The sequence below is a fragment of the Chiloscyllium plagiosum genome, unplaced genomic scaffold, assembly GCF_037043375.1.
Source record: "Chiloscyllium plagiosum isolate Xiang-an unplaced genomic scaffold, Cpla_swu_hap1 HiC_scaffold_27, whole genome shotgun sequence".
Taxonomy (NCBI): Eukaryota; Metazoa; Chordata; class Chondrichthyes; order Orectolobiformes; family Hemiscylliidae; genus Chiloscyllium; species Chiloscyllium plagiosum.
In genome coordinates, this window is record NW_028270165.1 from 84,035,241 (window position 1) to 84,050,900 (window position 15,660).

At 48.5% G+C, this 15,660-nt stretch overlaps 2 protein-coding genes across 3 annotated transcripts in view; both read right to left on the bottom strand.

Moving 5' to 3' along the window:
- The window catches only part of LOC148144770 (uncharacterized), a 392,813-nt gene that overhangs the window by 262,053 nt on the left and 115,100 nt on the right, over positions 1-15,660 (bottom strand). The window lies entirely within an intron of this gene.
- On the bottom strand, positions 1,774-15,586 carry LOC148144776 (uncharacterized). Of its 2 annotated transcripts, XM_087975104.1 has the most exons (3): positions 15,389-15,586; positions 14,999-15,219; positions 1,774-5,271 (listed from the first exon to the last, which is right to left on the bottom strand). In XM_087975104.1, the coding sequence occupies exon 3, from the start codon at positions 4,920-4,922 to the stop codon at positions 4,008-4,010; it is 915 nt and encodes a 304-aa protein (XP_087831230.1). In that variant the 5' UTR covers positions 4,923-5,271; positions 14,999-15,219; positions 15,389-15,586; the 3' UTR covers positions 1,774-4,007. The 2 variants fall into 2 exon arrangements, with proteins under 2 accessions (XP_087831230.1, XP_087831229.1); XM_087975103.1 differs by lacking the exons at positions 14,999-15,219; positions 15,389-15,586 and adding an exon at positions 6,553-6,712.

The following is a 15,660-nucleotide window of genomic DNA, read 5'->3' on the forward strand; positions in this document are numbered from 1 at the left end:
TTACATTCTTGAGAAGGTAGTTTTTAGATTAGGGTGTAGGTTAGGCTGGATTGGCCATGCTAATTTACCCTTATTGTTCAGGATATGCAAGGAAGGGTGGATTAGCTTTGAGAAATATGAAGTAAGGGGGTGGGTCTGGGTAGCAATGGTGCTAAATGCCTTCTTAACCATCCAGTCTACCAGTTCTTTGCAGGTTGCATAACTATGTATCTGAACCCTCCCAGGTCTCTGTTTTAACTATACAAGTCCTGTCCTTCCTTGTTTTAGTAAAAATGCAATCCCTTGTTTTTATTCATACCTCTCTCATATACGCACACCCTAACATGCTCACAGGATCAGTCCTCAGCAGAGGCCTCATCTTCATTCCCCTACGCTCTCGGATTAATGAGTTCAACACACGGCGTGACATCGAACAATTCTTCCGCCGCCTTCGCCTCCGCGCCTACTTCTTCAACCAAGACTCTCGCCCACCCTCTGACGACCCCTTCTCACGCCTCCAACACACCCCATCCACCTGGACACCCCGTGCTGCCCTCCTACCTGCCCTCGACCTCTTCATAGCCAACTGCCGCCGCGATATTAACCGCCACCTGAACTCCCCCACCCCTCTCACCCTCGGAACGCGCAGCCCTCCACTCCCTCCGTTGCAACCCCAACCTCACTATCAAACCAGCAGACAAGGGAGGCGCGGTAGTAGTTTGGCGCACCGACCTTTACACCGCTGAGGCCCAATGCCAGCTCGCAGACACCTCCTCCTACTGCCCCCTTGACCATGACCCCACCCCCCACCACTAAACCATCATGTCCCAGACCATCCATAACCTCATCACCTCGGGGGGATCTCCCATCCACCGCCTCCAACCTCATATTCCCACAACCCCGCACCGCCCGCTTCTACCTCCTGCCCAAAATCCACAAACCTGACTGCCCCGGCCGACCCATTGTCTCCGCCTGCTCCTGCCCCACCGAACTCCTCTCCGCATACCTTGACACGGTCCTGTCCCCCTGAGTCCAAGAACTTCCCACCTACGTTCAGGACACCACCCATGCCCCCCACCTCCTCCATGATTTTCGCTTCGCCGGTCCCCAACGCCTTATCTTCACCATGGACATCCAGTCCCTGTACACCTCCATCCCCCTTCATGAAGGATTCAAAGCCCTCGCTTCTTCCTTTCCCGCTGTACCAACCAGTACCCTTCCACTGACACCCTCCTTCGACTGACTGAACTGGTCTTCACCCTGAACAACTTCTCTTTCCAATCCTCCCACTTCCTCCAAACAAAAGGAGTAGCCATGGGCACCCGCATGGGCCCCAGCTATGCCTGCCTCTTCATAGGATATGTGGAACAGTCCAACTTCCGCAACTACACTGGCCCCACCCCCGACCTTTTCCTCCGCTACATCGATGACTGTATCGGCGCCGCCTCATGCTCCCACGAGGAGGTTGAACAGTTCATCCACTTCACCAACACCTTCCACCCCGACCTCAAATTCACCTGGACAGTCTCAGATTCCTCCCTCCCCTTCCTCGACCTTTCTATTTCTATCTCAGGCGACCGAATCAACACGGACATCTACTACAAACCGACCGACTCCCACAGCTACCTGGACTACACCTCCTCCCACCCTGCCCCCTGTAAAACACCATCCCATTCTCTCAATTCCTTCGTCTCCGCCGCATCTGCTCCCAGGAGGACCAGTTCCAGAAACGTACAACCCAGATGGCCTCCTTCTTCAAGGACCGCAAATTCCCCCCCCCCCCCCCGACGTGGTCGACGATGCCCTCCACCACATCTCTTCCACTTCCCGCTCCTCCGCCCTTGAGCTCCGCCCCTCCAACCGCCACCAGGACAGAACCTCACTGGTCCTCACCTACCACCCCACCAATCTCCATGTACAGCGCATCATCTGCCGTCATTTCCGCCACCTCCAAACGGACCCCACCACCAAGAATATATTTCCCTCCGCTCCCCTATCAGCATTCCGTAAAGACCACTCCCTCCGTGACTCCCTCGTCAGATCCACACCCCCCCACCAACCCAACCTCCACTCCTGGCACCTTCCCCTGCAACCGCAGGAGGTGCAAGACTTGCGCCCACACCTCCCTCCAAGGCCCCAAAGGAAACTTCCATATTCGCCACAGATTCACCTGCACCTCCACACACATCATCTATTGCATCCTCTGCACCCGATGTGGCCTCCTCTATATTGGGGAGACAGGCAGCCTACTTGCGGAGCGTTTCAGAGAACACCTCTGGGACACCCGGACCAACCAACCCAACCACCCTGTGGCTCAACACTTCAACTCCCCCTCCCACTCCACCAAGGATATGCAGGTCTTTGGACTCCTACATTGCCAGACTACAACAACACGACGGTTGGAGGAAGAGCGCCTCATCTTCCGCCTAGGAACCCTCCAACCACAAGGGATGAACTCGGATTTCACCAGTTTCCTCATTTCCCCTCCCCCCACCTTGTCTCAGTCAAATCCATCGAACTCAGCACCGCCTTCCTAATCTTCTTCTGCAATCTTCTTCCTGACCTCTCTGCCCCCACCCCAGTCTAACCTATCACCCTCACCTTGACCTCTTTCCACCTATCGCATTTCCGACGCCCCTCCCCCAAGTCCCTCCTCCCTACCTTTTATCTTAGCCTGCTGGACAAACTTTCCTCATTCCTGAAGAAGGGCTTATGCCCGAAACGTCGATTCTCCTGTTCCCTGGATGCTGCCTGACCTGCTGCGCTTTTCCAGCAGCACATTTTCAGCTCTAACATGCTCACACACTCTCAGACTTATACTCCATCACACTCACACTTTACCAAGCATGCACACACTCTTACATGCACTCTCACACACAAACTCACATGCACACACACACAACTCTATGGAGTAAATTTGTATTGGCAGAATATTTGCAGATACTTTCAATTTTGCTCACAAAGCGCACAATCTACAGGCAGTCAATCCATGTAATATTTTATATATTCCTACTTTAAAAACAGAACTAGTCTGATTCAAGATTGGGATACTGATAGACTCGAACCTCACAACTTTAATGTATTGTGTGAGCTGAGATGTCACTTTTTAAAAAAAAATATAAAACCATAAGTCATCTCAAGAACATGACTTAGATGTTGTTCTTGGATTTACATATTAATGAACCGAAACCTGCAACCCATTCTAAAAGGCATCAGTTGCATGACACTATGAATTTTGCTATAAGATTTGTGTCTTATGATCCTGCTCCACAGCTACCTGTGGAAGGAGCGGCGCTCCGAAAGCTTGTGCTTCCGAATAAATCTGTTGGACTATAACCTGGTCTTGTGTGATTTTTAACTTTATCCACCCCAGTCCAATACTGGCACTGCCACATCGTTTCTAGTGAACACAGTCCATACCTCCCAGTGCTGCCAGTAAACTTTACAATGCCAATGAAACAACACAGTACCTGCACTCCTGAAAAATTTACAATATCTAATGATACTAGCTACCCATTCACCGCTCCACCCGATACACAACATTGAAAACTTAGTGCAGGAGGCTGAAAGAAATAAGCAGCTTTAAAACAAAAACCTCTTGGAGCTCAAAGCTTTCAATGAGAGTCTGAGCCCGCGGTAAGTTCAGGTAATCTTTATTGTGACCCAACTTTGTTAAAGCTTCAGATCCCTCCAGCAAAAAGGTGTAGAAAAAGTAGCTGCTTTTTAAACAGCTCAAGGTCAAAGCGTGCATACTTCTCACACCCCCCATCCTACCTCACTTTCTTTACTGTTGGTCATCACCAAGTTGTCCTTTGTAATTGGATCCTTGGTACAGCCGTAACCTGGAGGAAGTATTGCCTCACTCAGCAATTTCACCCCACCCTAAAAACGGTTTCATCATCAGATTCTGAACTCCAGATTTCTGACCGAATTCCAATTCCGTGATCTGCTGCGGCTGGATTCAAACTCAGGAGTCCCAGGAACTGGGTTGATAGTCCAGTCCCTAATGGCACTCGGTTGTTGCTCCTTCAATCATCCTGCGATGGCACGTGAACTCGTTGGTGCCTCCGCAGGTGGGAGGAGCGGATGAAGGCCTTCCCACACTCTGTGCAGCCGAAGGGCTTCTCCCCAGTGTGGATCCGCTGGTGGGTCTGGAGATTGGAGGAATCGCTGAACCCCTTCCTGCACTCAGGGCAGCTGAAGGGCCACTCCCCTGTGTGAACCCTCTGGTGTCTCAGCAGGATGGAGGAATTGCTGAAGGCCTTCCCGCACTCTGTGCAGGGGAATGGCCTCTCCCCCATATGGATCCGCCGGTGGGTCAGCAGAGTGGTGGAACTGCTGAAGGCCTTCCTGCACTCGGGGCAGCTGAAGGGCTTCTCCCCAGTGTGGAGACGCTGGTGCTTCCACAAGTTGCTCACCTGATTAAATCTCTTCCCGCAGTTGGGGCAGGTGAACGGCCTCTCCCCTGTGTGGATCCGCTGGTGAGTCAGCAGGTGGGAGGAATTGCTGAAGGCCTTCCCACACTCGGGGCAGCTGTAGGGCTTTTCCCCCGTGTGGACCCGCCAGTGGGTCAGCAGGTCAGAGGAATGTCTGAATGCCTTCTTGCACTCGGAGCAAGAAAACGGCCTCTCACCAGTGTGGAGTCGCCTGTGTGTCTGGAGGTTGAAGGAATTGCTGAAGGCTTTCCCGCACTCGGGACATGGGAACGGCCTCTCCCCTGTGTGGACCCGCTGGTGAGTCCGCAGGGCAGAGGCCTGGGTAAAGCCCTTCCCACACACAGGGCAGCTGAAGGGCCTCTCTCTGGTGTGACTGCGCCGATGAGTTTCCAGGGCAGATGGGACATAGAAGCCTTTCCCACAGTCACCACACTTCCATGGTTTCTCCACAGGGCAGGATTCCTCAGGTTTTTCCATGGCCGAAGCTTCAGCCGCACAGAAACGCATGTAGAGCCCCTTCGCACCGTGATTTCCTCTTAACAGGCGGTATAGCTGTTACACGCTCCACACTCAGTGCACTGCAACAGTAGGTCTCTCATCCAGTCCCACTGATACTGGAAATGTACTCGAACAGGAACCAAAAAGCTTTGCTCCTTCTCACAGAATCGCAGTCAAAAATCGTTGTGGTCCTGATGGATTGAGTGACCGTGAGACATTGACACCAAAGTGAGGACTGCTGACTCACTGTCAAAAAGCACGGCACTTGAAAATTCACAGCACATCAAGTAGCATCCGAGGAGCAGGAGAGTTGATGTTACAGTTGATTTTGAAACTTCTGACTTCAGATCTTCAAACGCTGTAAAAAGAGAAATAAAAGCCATCACTGTCAGTCCAGGGTAGAAATTCAGAACAAGCGATTCTACTTTCTGGAGAACATTCTTTTCTTTTATTATTCCACAAAATTGAAAGCGCCATCCCATTCTCTCTCTCCCCCTCTGTTCTCACTCCACTTTAACTAATTCTCCTGAAGGTGCCGATTCAGGATCTTACAGGAGCAGAAAAGCAAAAACGTCAAGACTTATGGGCGGCATGGTGGCACAGTGGTTAGCACTGCTGCCTCACAGCGCCAGAGACCCGGGTTCAATTCCCGCCTCAGGCAACTGACTGTGTGGAGTTTGCACGTTCTCCCCGTGTCTGCGTGGGTTTCCTCCGGGTGCTCCGGTTTCCTCCCACAGTCCAAAGATGTGCAGGGTCAGGTGAATTGGCTATGCTAAATTGCCCGTAGTGTTAGGTAAGGGGTAAATGTAGGGGTATGGGTGGGTTGCGCTTCGGCGGGGCGGTGTGGACTTGTTGGGCCGAAGGGCCTGTTTCCACACTGTAAGCAATCTAATCTAATCTAATCTTATCTCTCTGAAACTCCACCTGAAAGTTACTATCTTTCACGTCATTGGCATAATGCTGAGAGTGAGCAGGTCTGATTTGGAAAGCAAAATAAAGTGTGCCAATTCAAGATGAACCTGCAATGCAGCTTCTTGAGGAACAACCTCAAGAAATGGTTAATGTCCCCGGGAAGGGGAGCATAATGAGACACCAAGGTATTAACACCGACACCAGAGAGAGAAACTGAACATACAGACGTGGCAAACGTTAGTGGAAAGCCAGAGTCATATACACACAGAAACAGGCACAGGCACTTCAGTCAAACTCTTCTGTGCTGACCAGATATCCTAAATTAATCTAGTCACATTGGCCAGCACGTGTTCCCTGGCCCTCTGAACCGTTCGTATTGACACACCCGTCCAAATGCCTTTTAAATGCTGTAATTGTCCCAGCCTCCACTACTTTCTCTGGCAGGTCATTCCGTACACACATTCACACCCGCCCAATCCTCGTGAAATAGTTGTCTCATTCGATCTCTTTTAAATCTCCACGGCCCCTCCCCCGCCGCCCTCACCCTAAACCCTCTAGTTCTGGACTCCCCCACCCCAAGGAAAAGACCATGTCTATTTACCCTATCCATGCTCCTTTTGATTTTATAAAAGTCTATAAGGTTACCCCTAAGATTCTGGCGCGGGCTGGGGAAACAGCCCCACCCTATCCTTCTGTCCCTCCTCACCCGGGCAACTAAGACACATACCTGAGTTTGCAGAGTCTGCGCCCTCCCTGGATTCACTCCAGTTGCTGCCAGTGAACAGATTTTCTCCCTCTTAGATTGAAGAGTTGCCCAGCGAAAGGGTTTTACTCTGAACCGAGCAGAGCCACTTCCGCGTTGTGGCGTCATCGATGGGTCGAGGCGGCGGAGGGAGAGACAGGAAGGGGAGGAGCGGGGAGGGGGGCGGAGTGACGATCGGGGTCAGGGGCGGAGCGACTGGGTGGAGCGAGAGGCGGGTACAGAGGCGGAGTGCGGCCGGGACAGTGGGAGGAGCAAGTGTCGAGTGACGGCGTGCGAGACGGGGCGTGACGAGACGAAGGGGCGGGGCGAACGGCGGCTCCGCACTGCGCCTGCTCCGGATTGATGGCCCGCACTGCCCTGCACAGTTTGCAAAAATCCTTTCCCTTCAGAGAATCCGCACAATGTAGAAGCAGGTCACCCGGCCCAGTGAGACCACCCCGACCCTCCGAAGGGTAACCCACCCACATCCATTCCCCTTCCCCTCCTGCCCGATATTTACCCCCCGAATAGACCTCACCTGCCCATGAGGTAAAAACAATGACTGCAGATGCTGGAAACCAGATTCTGGATCAGTGGTGCTGGAAGAGCACAGCAATTCAGGCAGCATCCGAGGACGGATGCTGCCTGAATTGCTGTGCTCTTCCAGCACCACTGATCCAGAATCCCTCACCTGCCCATACCTGGGCACTATGGGTAATTTAACATGGCGAATCCACCCTAATCTGCACAGCCCTGGAACATGTGGGACAATTTAGCATGGCCAATCCACCCTCACCCTTCACAGATTAACTACTCTCCGGGAAAAACAGCTCCTCCTCATCTCTACCTTGAATCTACTCCCCCTAATTTTATGGCCGAGTCTCATCCCCCAGCAAGAACTACTGGACAGGGCAGGGAGCTGGTGGGCGTGGGTCGGGATGGCATGCTCTTCAGAGGGGTTGAATGGCCTACTTACACACTGTAGAGATTGAATGATTTACTGCAGTCGTGTTTGCTCCGGATCACAGCGCGCAGAACCTCCCACCTTCCACCAAATCAAAAGACAAGTTCCACCCTGCCCTCTCGTATGTGTGTTATTTGTCTGCTTAATCGTTTACAGTGAACACGGCCTAAACCCCGCTGCTGTCAGTAAACTTTAAAATGCTCAGGAAACAATGAGGTATTGAAACCGTAAGGTTTCTAATGATAACAGTGACTGATTCACTCCTTCTGATGGACAGCAGTGGAAATACAATGCTGGAGGCTGAAAGAAATGAGCAGTTTAAAACAAGAACCCACCTAACCCTTCACTCAGCTCCCCACTCAGCACACTGTACTTACTGCGGTAAACCTTAAAGCACTTCATCCCCACAGTGCAATGAATTCCCACTTTCCACTAAAATTCTGGATGTACTCATTCACTCAGTTGCTGTCCCACAAATTACAGATTTCACTGTAACTTGTTCTGTGCAATGAACCAGAATTGATCAGGGACCTCGAAGTGAAGGAGCCATTGGGAAGTAGTGACCATAATACAATAAGCTTCAATCTGCAATTTGAGAAGGAGAGGGTACAATCGGAAGTGACAATATTTCTGTTGAATAAAGGGAACTATGGAGCTATAAGGGAGGAGCTGGCCAAAGTTCAATGGTGCAATACCTTAGCAGGGATGACAGTGGAGGAACAATGGCAGATATTTCTGTGTATAATGCAGAAGATGCAGGATCAGTTCATTCCAAAAAGGAAGACAGATCCTAGGAGGAGGCATAGGTGGTCATGGCTGACGAGGGAAGTTAAGAAACATATAAAGTTAAAAGAGAAAAAGTATAACATAGCAAAGATAAGTGGGAAAATGGAGGACTGGGAAGCTTTTAAAGAACAACAGAGGATAACTAAGAAGGAAATACACAGAGAAAAAATGAGGTACGAAGGTAAACTTGCCAAAAACATAAAGGAGGATAGTAAAAGCTTTTTTAGATAAGTGAAAGGCAAAAATATGGTTAAGACTAAAATTGGGCCCTTGAAGACAGAAACAGGGGAATATATTATGGGGAACAAAAAAATGGCAGAAGAATTGAATTGGTACTTCAGATCTGTGTTCACTGGGGAAGACACAAGCAGTCTCCCTGAGGTAACAGTGGCTGAAGGACCTGAACTTAAGGGAATTTATATTTGCCATAATTTGGTGTTGGAGAGACTGTTAGGTCTGAAGATTGATAAGTCCCCGGGGCCTGATGGTCTACATCCCAGGGTACTGAAGGAGGTGGCTCGAGAAATCGTGGATGCGTTGGTGATTATTTTCCAGAGTTCGATAGATTCGGGATCAGTTCCTGCAGATTGGAGGGTGGCTAATGTTGTACCACTTTTTAAGAAAGGTGGGAGAGAGAAAGCAGTAAATTATAGACCAGTTAGTCTGACCTCAGTGGTGGAAAAGATGCTGGAGTCTATTATAAAGGATGAAATTACGACACATCTGGATAGTAGTAACAGGATAGGACAGAGTCAGCATGGATTTATGAAGGGGAAATCATGCTTGACTAATCTTCTGGAATTTTTTGAGGATGTAACTCTGAAGATGGACGAGGGAGATCCAGTAGATGTAGTGTACCTGGACTTTCAAAAAGCTTTTGATAAAGTCCTACATAGGAGGTTAATGAGCAAAATTAGGGCGCATGGTATTGGGGGCAAAGTACTAACTTGGATTGAAAGTTGGTTGGCTGATAGGAAACAAAGAGTAGTGATAAACGGCTCCATTTTGGAATGGCAGGCAGTGACCAGTGGGGTACCGCAGGGATCAGTGCTGGGACCGCAGCTTTTTACAATATATATTAATGATATAGAAGATGGTATTAGTAATAACATTAGCAAATTTGTTGATGATACTAAGCTGGGTAGCAGGGTGAAATGTGAGGAGGATGTTAGGAGATTACAGGTGACCTGAACAGGTGAGGTGAGTGGTCAGATGCATGGCAGATGCAGTTTAATGTGGATAAATATATGGTTATCCACTTTGGTGGCAAGAACAGGAAGGCATATTACTACTTAAATGGAATCAATTTAGGTAAAGGGACAGTATAAAGAGATCTGGGTGTTCTTGTACACCAGTCAATGAAGGTAAGCATGCAGGTACAGCAGGTAGTGAAGAAGGCTAATAGCATGCAGGACTTCATAACAAGAGGGATTGAGTATAGAAGCAAAGAGGTTCTTCTGCAGCTGTACAGGGCCCTGGTGAGACCATACCTGGAGTATTGTGTGCAGTTCTGGTCTCCAAATTTGAGGACAGACATTCGGGCTATTGAGGGAGTGCTGCGTAGGTTCACGAGGTCAATTCCTGGAATGGCGGGACTACCTTACGCTGAAAGACTGGAGCGACTGGGTTTGTATACCCTTGAGTTTAGAAGACTGAGAGGGGACCTGATTGAGACATATAAGATTATTAAAGGATTGGACACTCTGGAGGCAGGAAACATGTTTCCGCTGATGGGTGAGTGCCGAACCAGAGGACACAGCTTAAAAATACGGGGTAGACCATTTAGGACAGAGATGAGGAGAAACTTCTTCACCCAGAGAGTGGTGGCTGTGTGGAATGCTCTGCCCCAGAGGGCAGTGGAGGCCCAGTCTCTGGATTCATTTAAGAAAGAGTTGGATAGAGCTCTCAAGGATAGTGGAATCAAGGGTTATGGAGATAAGGCAGGAACAGGATACTGATTAAAGATGATCAGCCATGATCATATTGAATGGTGGTGCAGGCTCGAAGGGCAGAATGGCCTACTCCTGCACCTATTGCCTATTGCTCCCAGTAAGGGCAAAACATCTTTGAAAGCTGCTCTGAAAGTGCTCTGACTCTTCTGCTTTCAACAAAGCTGATTAGAGTTATAAAGCATGGAAACAGACCCTTCGGCCTAGCTTGTCATGCCAACCAAATATCCTAAATTAACCTAGTCGCATTTGGCCCATATCCCTCTAAATCCTTCCTATTCATGTTCCTATCCAGATGCCTTTTAAATGTTAAATGTCATTATCTGGTAGTTTGTTACACACATGCACCATCCTCTGCATGAAAACCTTGCCGGTCACGTCCCTTTTAAATCATTCCCCTCTCACCTCAAACATATGCCCTCTAGTTTTGGACTCCCCTACCCTGGCAAAAAGTGCTTGGGTATTTACCCTACCCATGTCCCTCATAAACATCTATAAGATCACGCCATAGCCTCCAATTCTCCAGGGAAAATATCCCTGGCCACTTCAGCCTCTCACTGTAGGTCACAAGCATGGCAACAGCCTTGTAAATCTTCTCCAACCACTTCCAAAGTTTCACAACCTCTTTGCTATAGCAGGGAGACCAGAACTGAACACAGTATTCCAAAAGTGGCCTAAACAATGTCTTATACAGTTGCAAAATGCAACACCTCTCATTTCTCTAAATTATCTCCATCTGCCACTCCTTGGCCCATTGGCCCACCTGAACAATTCTAATTTATAATGAACTCTCTTTCCTCTCTTATTCCCTAGAAGCTGAAAATCTCCATCCCACATACTCTCTTTCCATTTGCCAAACCTAATCCCTGTTGTACCTCATCCTGAAGGTTCTGCTTCATGCTGACTAACAGGCCCACACTCAGGAGAGATCTAATTGAAACACACAGAATACTGAATGGCCTGGACACAGCGGACGTTGGGAAGATGTTTCCGTTGGTAGGAGAGACTCCGACCCGAGGACACAGCCTCAGAGTAAAGAGAAGGCCTTTTAGAACATAGATAAACATCAACCTCTTCAGCCAGATAGTGATGAATCTATGGAATTCATTGCCACAGAAGGTTGCAGAGCCTAGGTCACTGAGTATATTTAAGACTGAGACACATGTTCTTGAGTACCAAGGGGATCGAGGGTTATGGAGAGAAAGCAAGACAATGGGATTGAGAAACCTATGAGTCACAATTGAATGGTATGAGCAGACTTGATGGGCTGAATGGCCTACTTTCTGCTCCTATGTCTTATAGTCTTTTGCTGTCCTGGACACAGTAAGAGAACTGGGAACAGAAGTCAGCCATTTGGTCTTTGGAGCCTGCACCAGCATTGAACAGATCATAACTGGATATGAATCTAACTACATCTAAGTGGATAGGCTGGGACTTTTTCACTGGAGCACAGCAGGTTGCGAGGTGACCATATAGAGGTTTATAAAATCATGAAAGATATAGATGAAGTGAACGGCGGGTCTTCTTTCTCTGGGGTGGTTTCAAGATTGGGAGCAAAATTTGACGGTGAGTGGAGAAAGATTTTAAAAAGACATGAGGGGCACCAGTTTTTTAAAAAAAACACAGAGTGTGGTTTGTGTGTGGAATAGATGTCCAGAGGAAGGATGCAGGAAACGTAACAACGTTTGAAAGAAATTTGGACAAGTACATGAATAGGAAATGTTTGGAGGGATATGGGCCAAACACAGGCAGCTGGGACTAATTTAGTTTGAGAACATAGTCAGCATGGACTAGTTGGACTGAAACTGTTCTAAAACCATTTTCTTGCCTTCCCCCATAAACATCCACTTCTTTGTTGTTCAAAAATCAGACGAACTCAGCCTTGAATACATTCAATGACCCCCAAACTGCAAGAAGAAATCCCCACTTCTGAACTCAATTCCTCTTGTTAACATAGCACTTGCCTTGCTGATTGCTTGCTGCACCTGTCTGACAACTGGTACTGACTGGTGTGGAATGACGCTGAGCCCCCTTTGTACATTCACACATCATTCCTGATGAAGGGCTCATGCCCAAAACGTCAACTCTCCTACTCTTTGGATGCTGTCTGACCTGCTGTGCTTTTCCAGTGCCACACTTTTCGACTCTGATCTCCAGCATCTGCAGTCCTCACTTGCTCCACATCCCAATACATCACCATTTAAACAATACACCTCCTTTCTGCTTTTGTTTTCACAGCAGAAGCTATAATTTTACATTGTGGTACTGCATTTGCCAATTGTGAACTTCTCTACATCGGGGAGACTTGGGGAACAGTTCACCGAGCATCGTACCTGGGCCCGCAGAGGCTGACCGGACCTCCCAGTCACCAGCCATTTTAATTCCCCTTCCCACTCCCTTTTTGACATAACCATCTTTGGCCTCCTCCCTTTCCACAATGAATCAAACTGCAAATTGGAGGAACAACATCCCATCTTCCGCCCGGGCTGCGTAGAGTTGGGAGGACTCAACATTGGGGAACTCAATTTCAAATAAGCTCCCAATCTTTCTAGCTCCTCCTCCTCCCTGCCACCTTCCTCTCATTGATGGGGGCTCTAGGGTGGGGCTTGGAAGAACAGAAAGAGAATGGACGGAGGCTGGGGAGAATAGAGAGAGAATGGACGGGGGCTGGGTGGAGCTGTGGAGAACAGAGAGAGAGAGAGAATGGACAGGGTAGCAGAGGGTGAGGGAGAGGAGAAGGACTTGGGGGGGAGAGAAAGGCCTGCGGGGCTGAGCGTGGGGGACCCAGAGAATGGGGGGGAAGGGTCTGAGAGGGAGAATGTGGGAGTAGAGTGTTGGGGGGGGGGGGGGGGGGGGCAGAAGAGAGAATGGTGTGGGGTGCAGAATGTGAGGGGAGACAGAGAATGGACGGGGACAGAGGGTGGGTGGAGAGAGAGAATGAGTGGCAAGGAGAGGGTGGGGGCAGTGGAAGAATGGGCAGCAGAGAATTGGTGGAGAGAGAGAATAGACAGGGAACAGAGAGATGGAGAGTGGAGGGTGGGGGGAGAGAGGGAGGATGGATGGGTGGGCAGAGGGTGGGGAGAGGGAAATGGACATGGGGCACTGTGGGTGTCAAGGTGGGAATGGACAGGAGGCACTGTGGATGGACAGGGGATGCTGAGGGTGGTGGGGAACAGAGAAGAGGTGCTGTGGGTAGCAACAAAAGGAATAAGTGACCTCAAGGGCAATTTTTTTTATGCAGAGGGTGGTGTGTGTGTGTGTGTGGAACAAGCTGCCAGGGAAGTGGTGGAGATGGGTACAATTACAATATTTAAAAGGCATCTGGGAGGGATATGGGCCAAAGGCTGGAACTTGGGACTGGATCAGCTTGGGACATCTGGTCAGCATGGATGAGTTGAACAAAAGGATCAGTTTCCGTGCAGTGTGTCTCCAGATGTCTATAACTCTGTGATTGAAACCAGACCTTTTTACTGATAATCTTCCTGCTTGACTTTTGTAGCGCACCCAGTTTCAGGAGATTTGTGGTGGGTACAAGTGGCACATGTCTCCTATCATGGGAATTCTGGAAAATATAAAGGGGCTGTTAAAAGTACTTCAACTTTGGGAACACTGGGTCTTGTGGAAGCAGGGCATTTGACAAACCTTTTCAGAGAAATTTTCTCCAACTGGTGGACTATAGACAGTTTTCCCACGGAATATTACACAGATATTAAGAATGTTACCTTCTGTAAAACATTTTCCTGAAAAATGCAGAAGAATTCAACTTGCTAACGTGAAACAAATGTTGGAGAGAAAGGAAACTACCAAGATCAAAAGGCTGATGAATGTCAACATTTATCAGATTGTTTCGAGAACAGAAAAACCTGCACTGGAGACACCCTGAAGAGGGTTGTCTCATACCTATTCCTTCAATTAGTTTATATGTCTTAATTGTTAAGTCATACCTAGCACATGGAAAGATGGCTATGAATTGTGGAGGTCAGTCATCTCGACTTCAGGACAACTCTGCAGGAGTTCATAGGCCGAACCATCTTCATCAATGACCTTCCTCCATCATAAGTTCAGAAGTGGAGATGTCGCAATAATTGCAGATGTTCAGCACTATAAACAACTCCCCACAAACTGAAGCAGTTCAGTTTGAAATGCTACAAGATCTTAACCATATCCAATGGGCTGATGAGTGGCAAGTAACATGAATGCCATGCAAATGTCACAGAATGACTCATCCCCAAAAGAGATAATCTGACCACTGACCTGTGATATCAACAATGTTACTGTCACTAAATACCCCACGATCAACATCCTTGGGGTTTACCATTGAACAGAAACTCAACTAGATGAACCATATATACACAGTGGCTACAAAAGCAGGTCAGAGGCCAGAAATACTGTAGTGAGTAACTCACCTCCTGACTCTCCAAAACCTGTTCCAACTTCTACATTCCACAAGTCAGCAGTGTAATGGAATACTCCCCACTAGCTTGGATGGGGTTGCAGCTTCAACTGTATTTGAAACGCTTCATACCATCCAGGTCAATGTTGCCTGCTTGATTGGTACCATATCCACTGTTCAGAAGCAGTAGTGTGTAGTACCTACAAGATGCACTGCAAAGATTTACCAAAGCACCTTACAAATTGCCTTTCAAACTAACAACCACTTCCATCTGGAAGGACCAGGAAAACAGATACCTGGGAACACAACCTCTTGCAAGTACCCCTCCAAGCCACTCACCATCTTCACTTGGAAATGTTTCTTCAGTGTCACTGGTCCAAATCCTGGAATTCCTTCCCTCAAGATGCTGTGGGTCACCGTACAGGGTTTGGACTGCAACGGTTCAAGAAGGCAGCTCACCACCACATTCTCAAGGAGAACCAAATGCTGGCCAACCAGTGACGCCCATGTACCAGAAGTAGATTTTAATAAATTATTGAAGCAGTGTTGGAATCTGCAAACTAAAGAAAATCAACGTTAAGAAGGGTCAGATGGAGAGCATTGATTCGATGCTTATTTTAGAGCAGATAAAAAGCGATTATACTGACACTGAATTGGAACTAGAGTTTAGAGTTAAACACCTGTAGTGTTCCACTCAATGTATAAATCTAAAATCGATGAATGATTTACCCCTGACGTGTACTTCATTAAGGAGGAGAAAGTGAGGACTGCAGATGCTGGAGATCAGAGCTGAAAATGTGTTGCTGGAAAAGCGCAGCAGGTCAGGCAGCATCGAAGGAGCAGGAGAATCGACGTTTCGGGTATGAGCCCTTCTTCATTAACTTCATTAACACGTGAATAGGACAGTTAAGAAGGCATATGGGATACTGGATTTCATGACATTAATGGCGCCTTCAGTTCCCACGATCCCATGCGATCGAGAAACCTCCCTATAGGGCCCT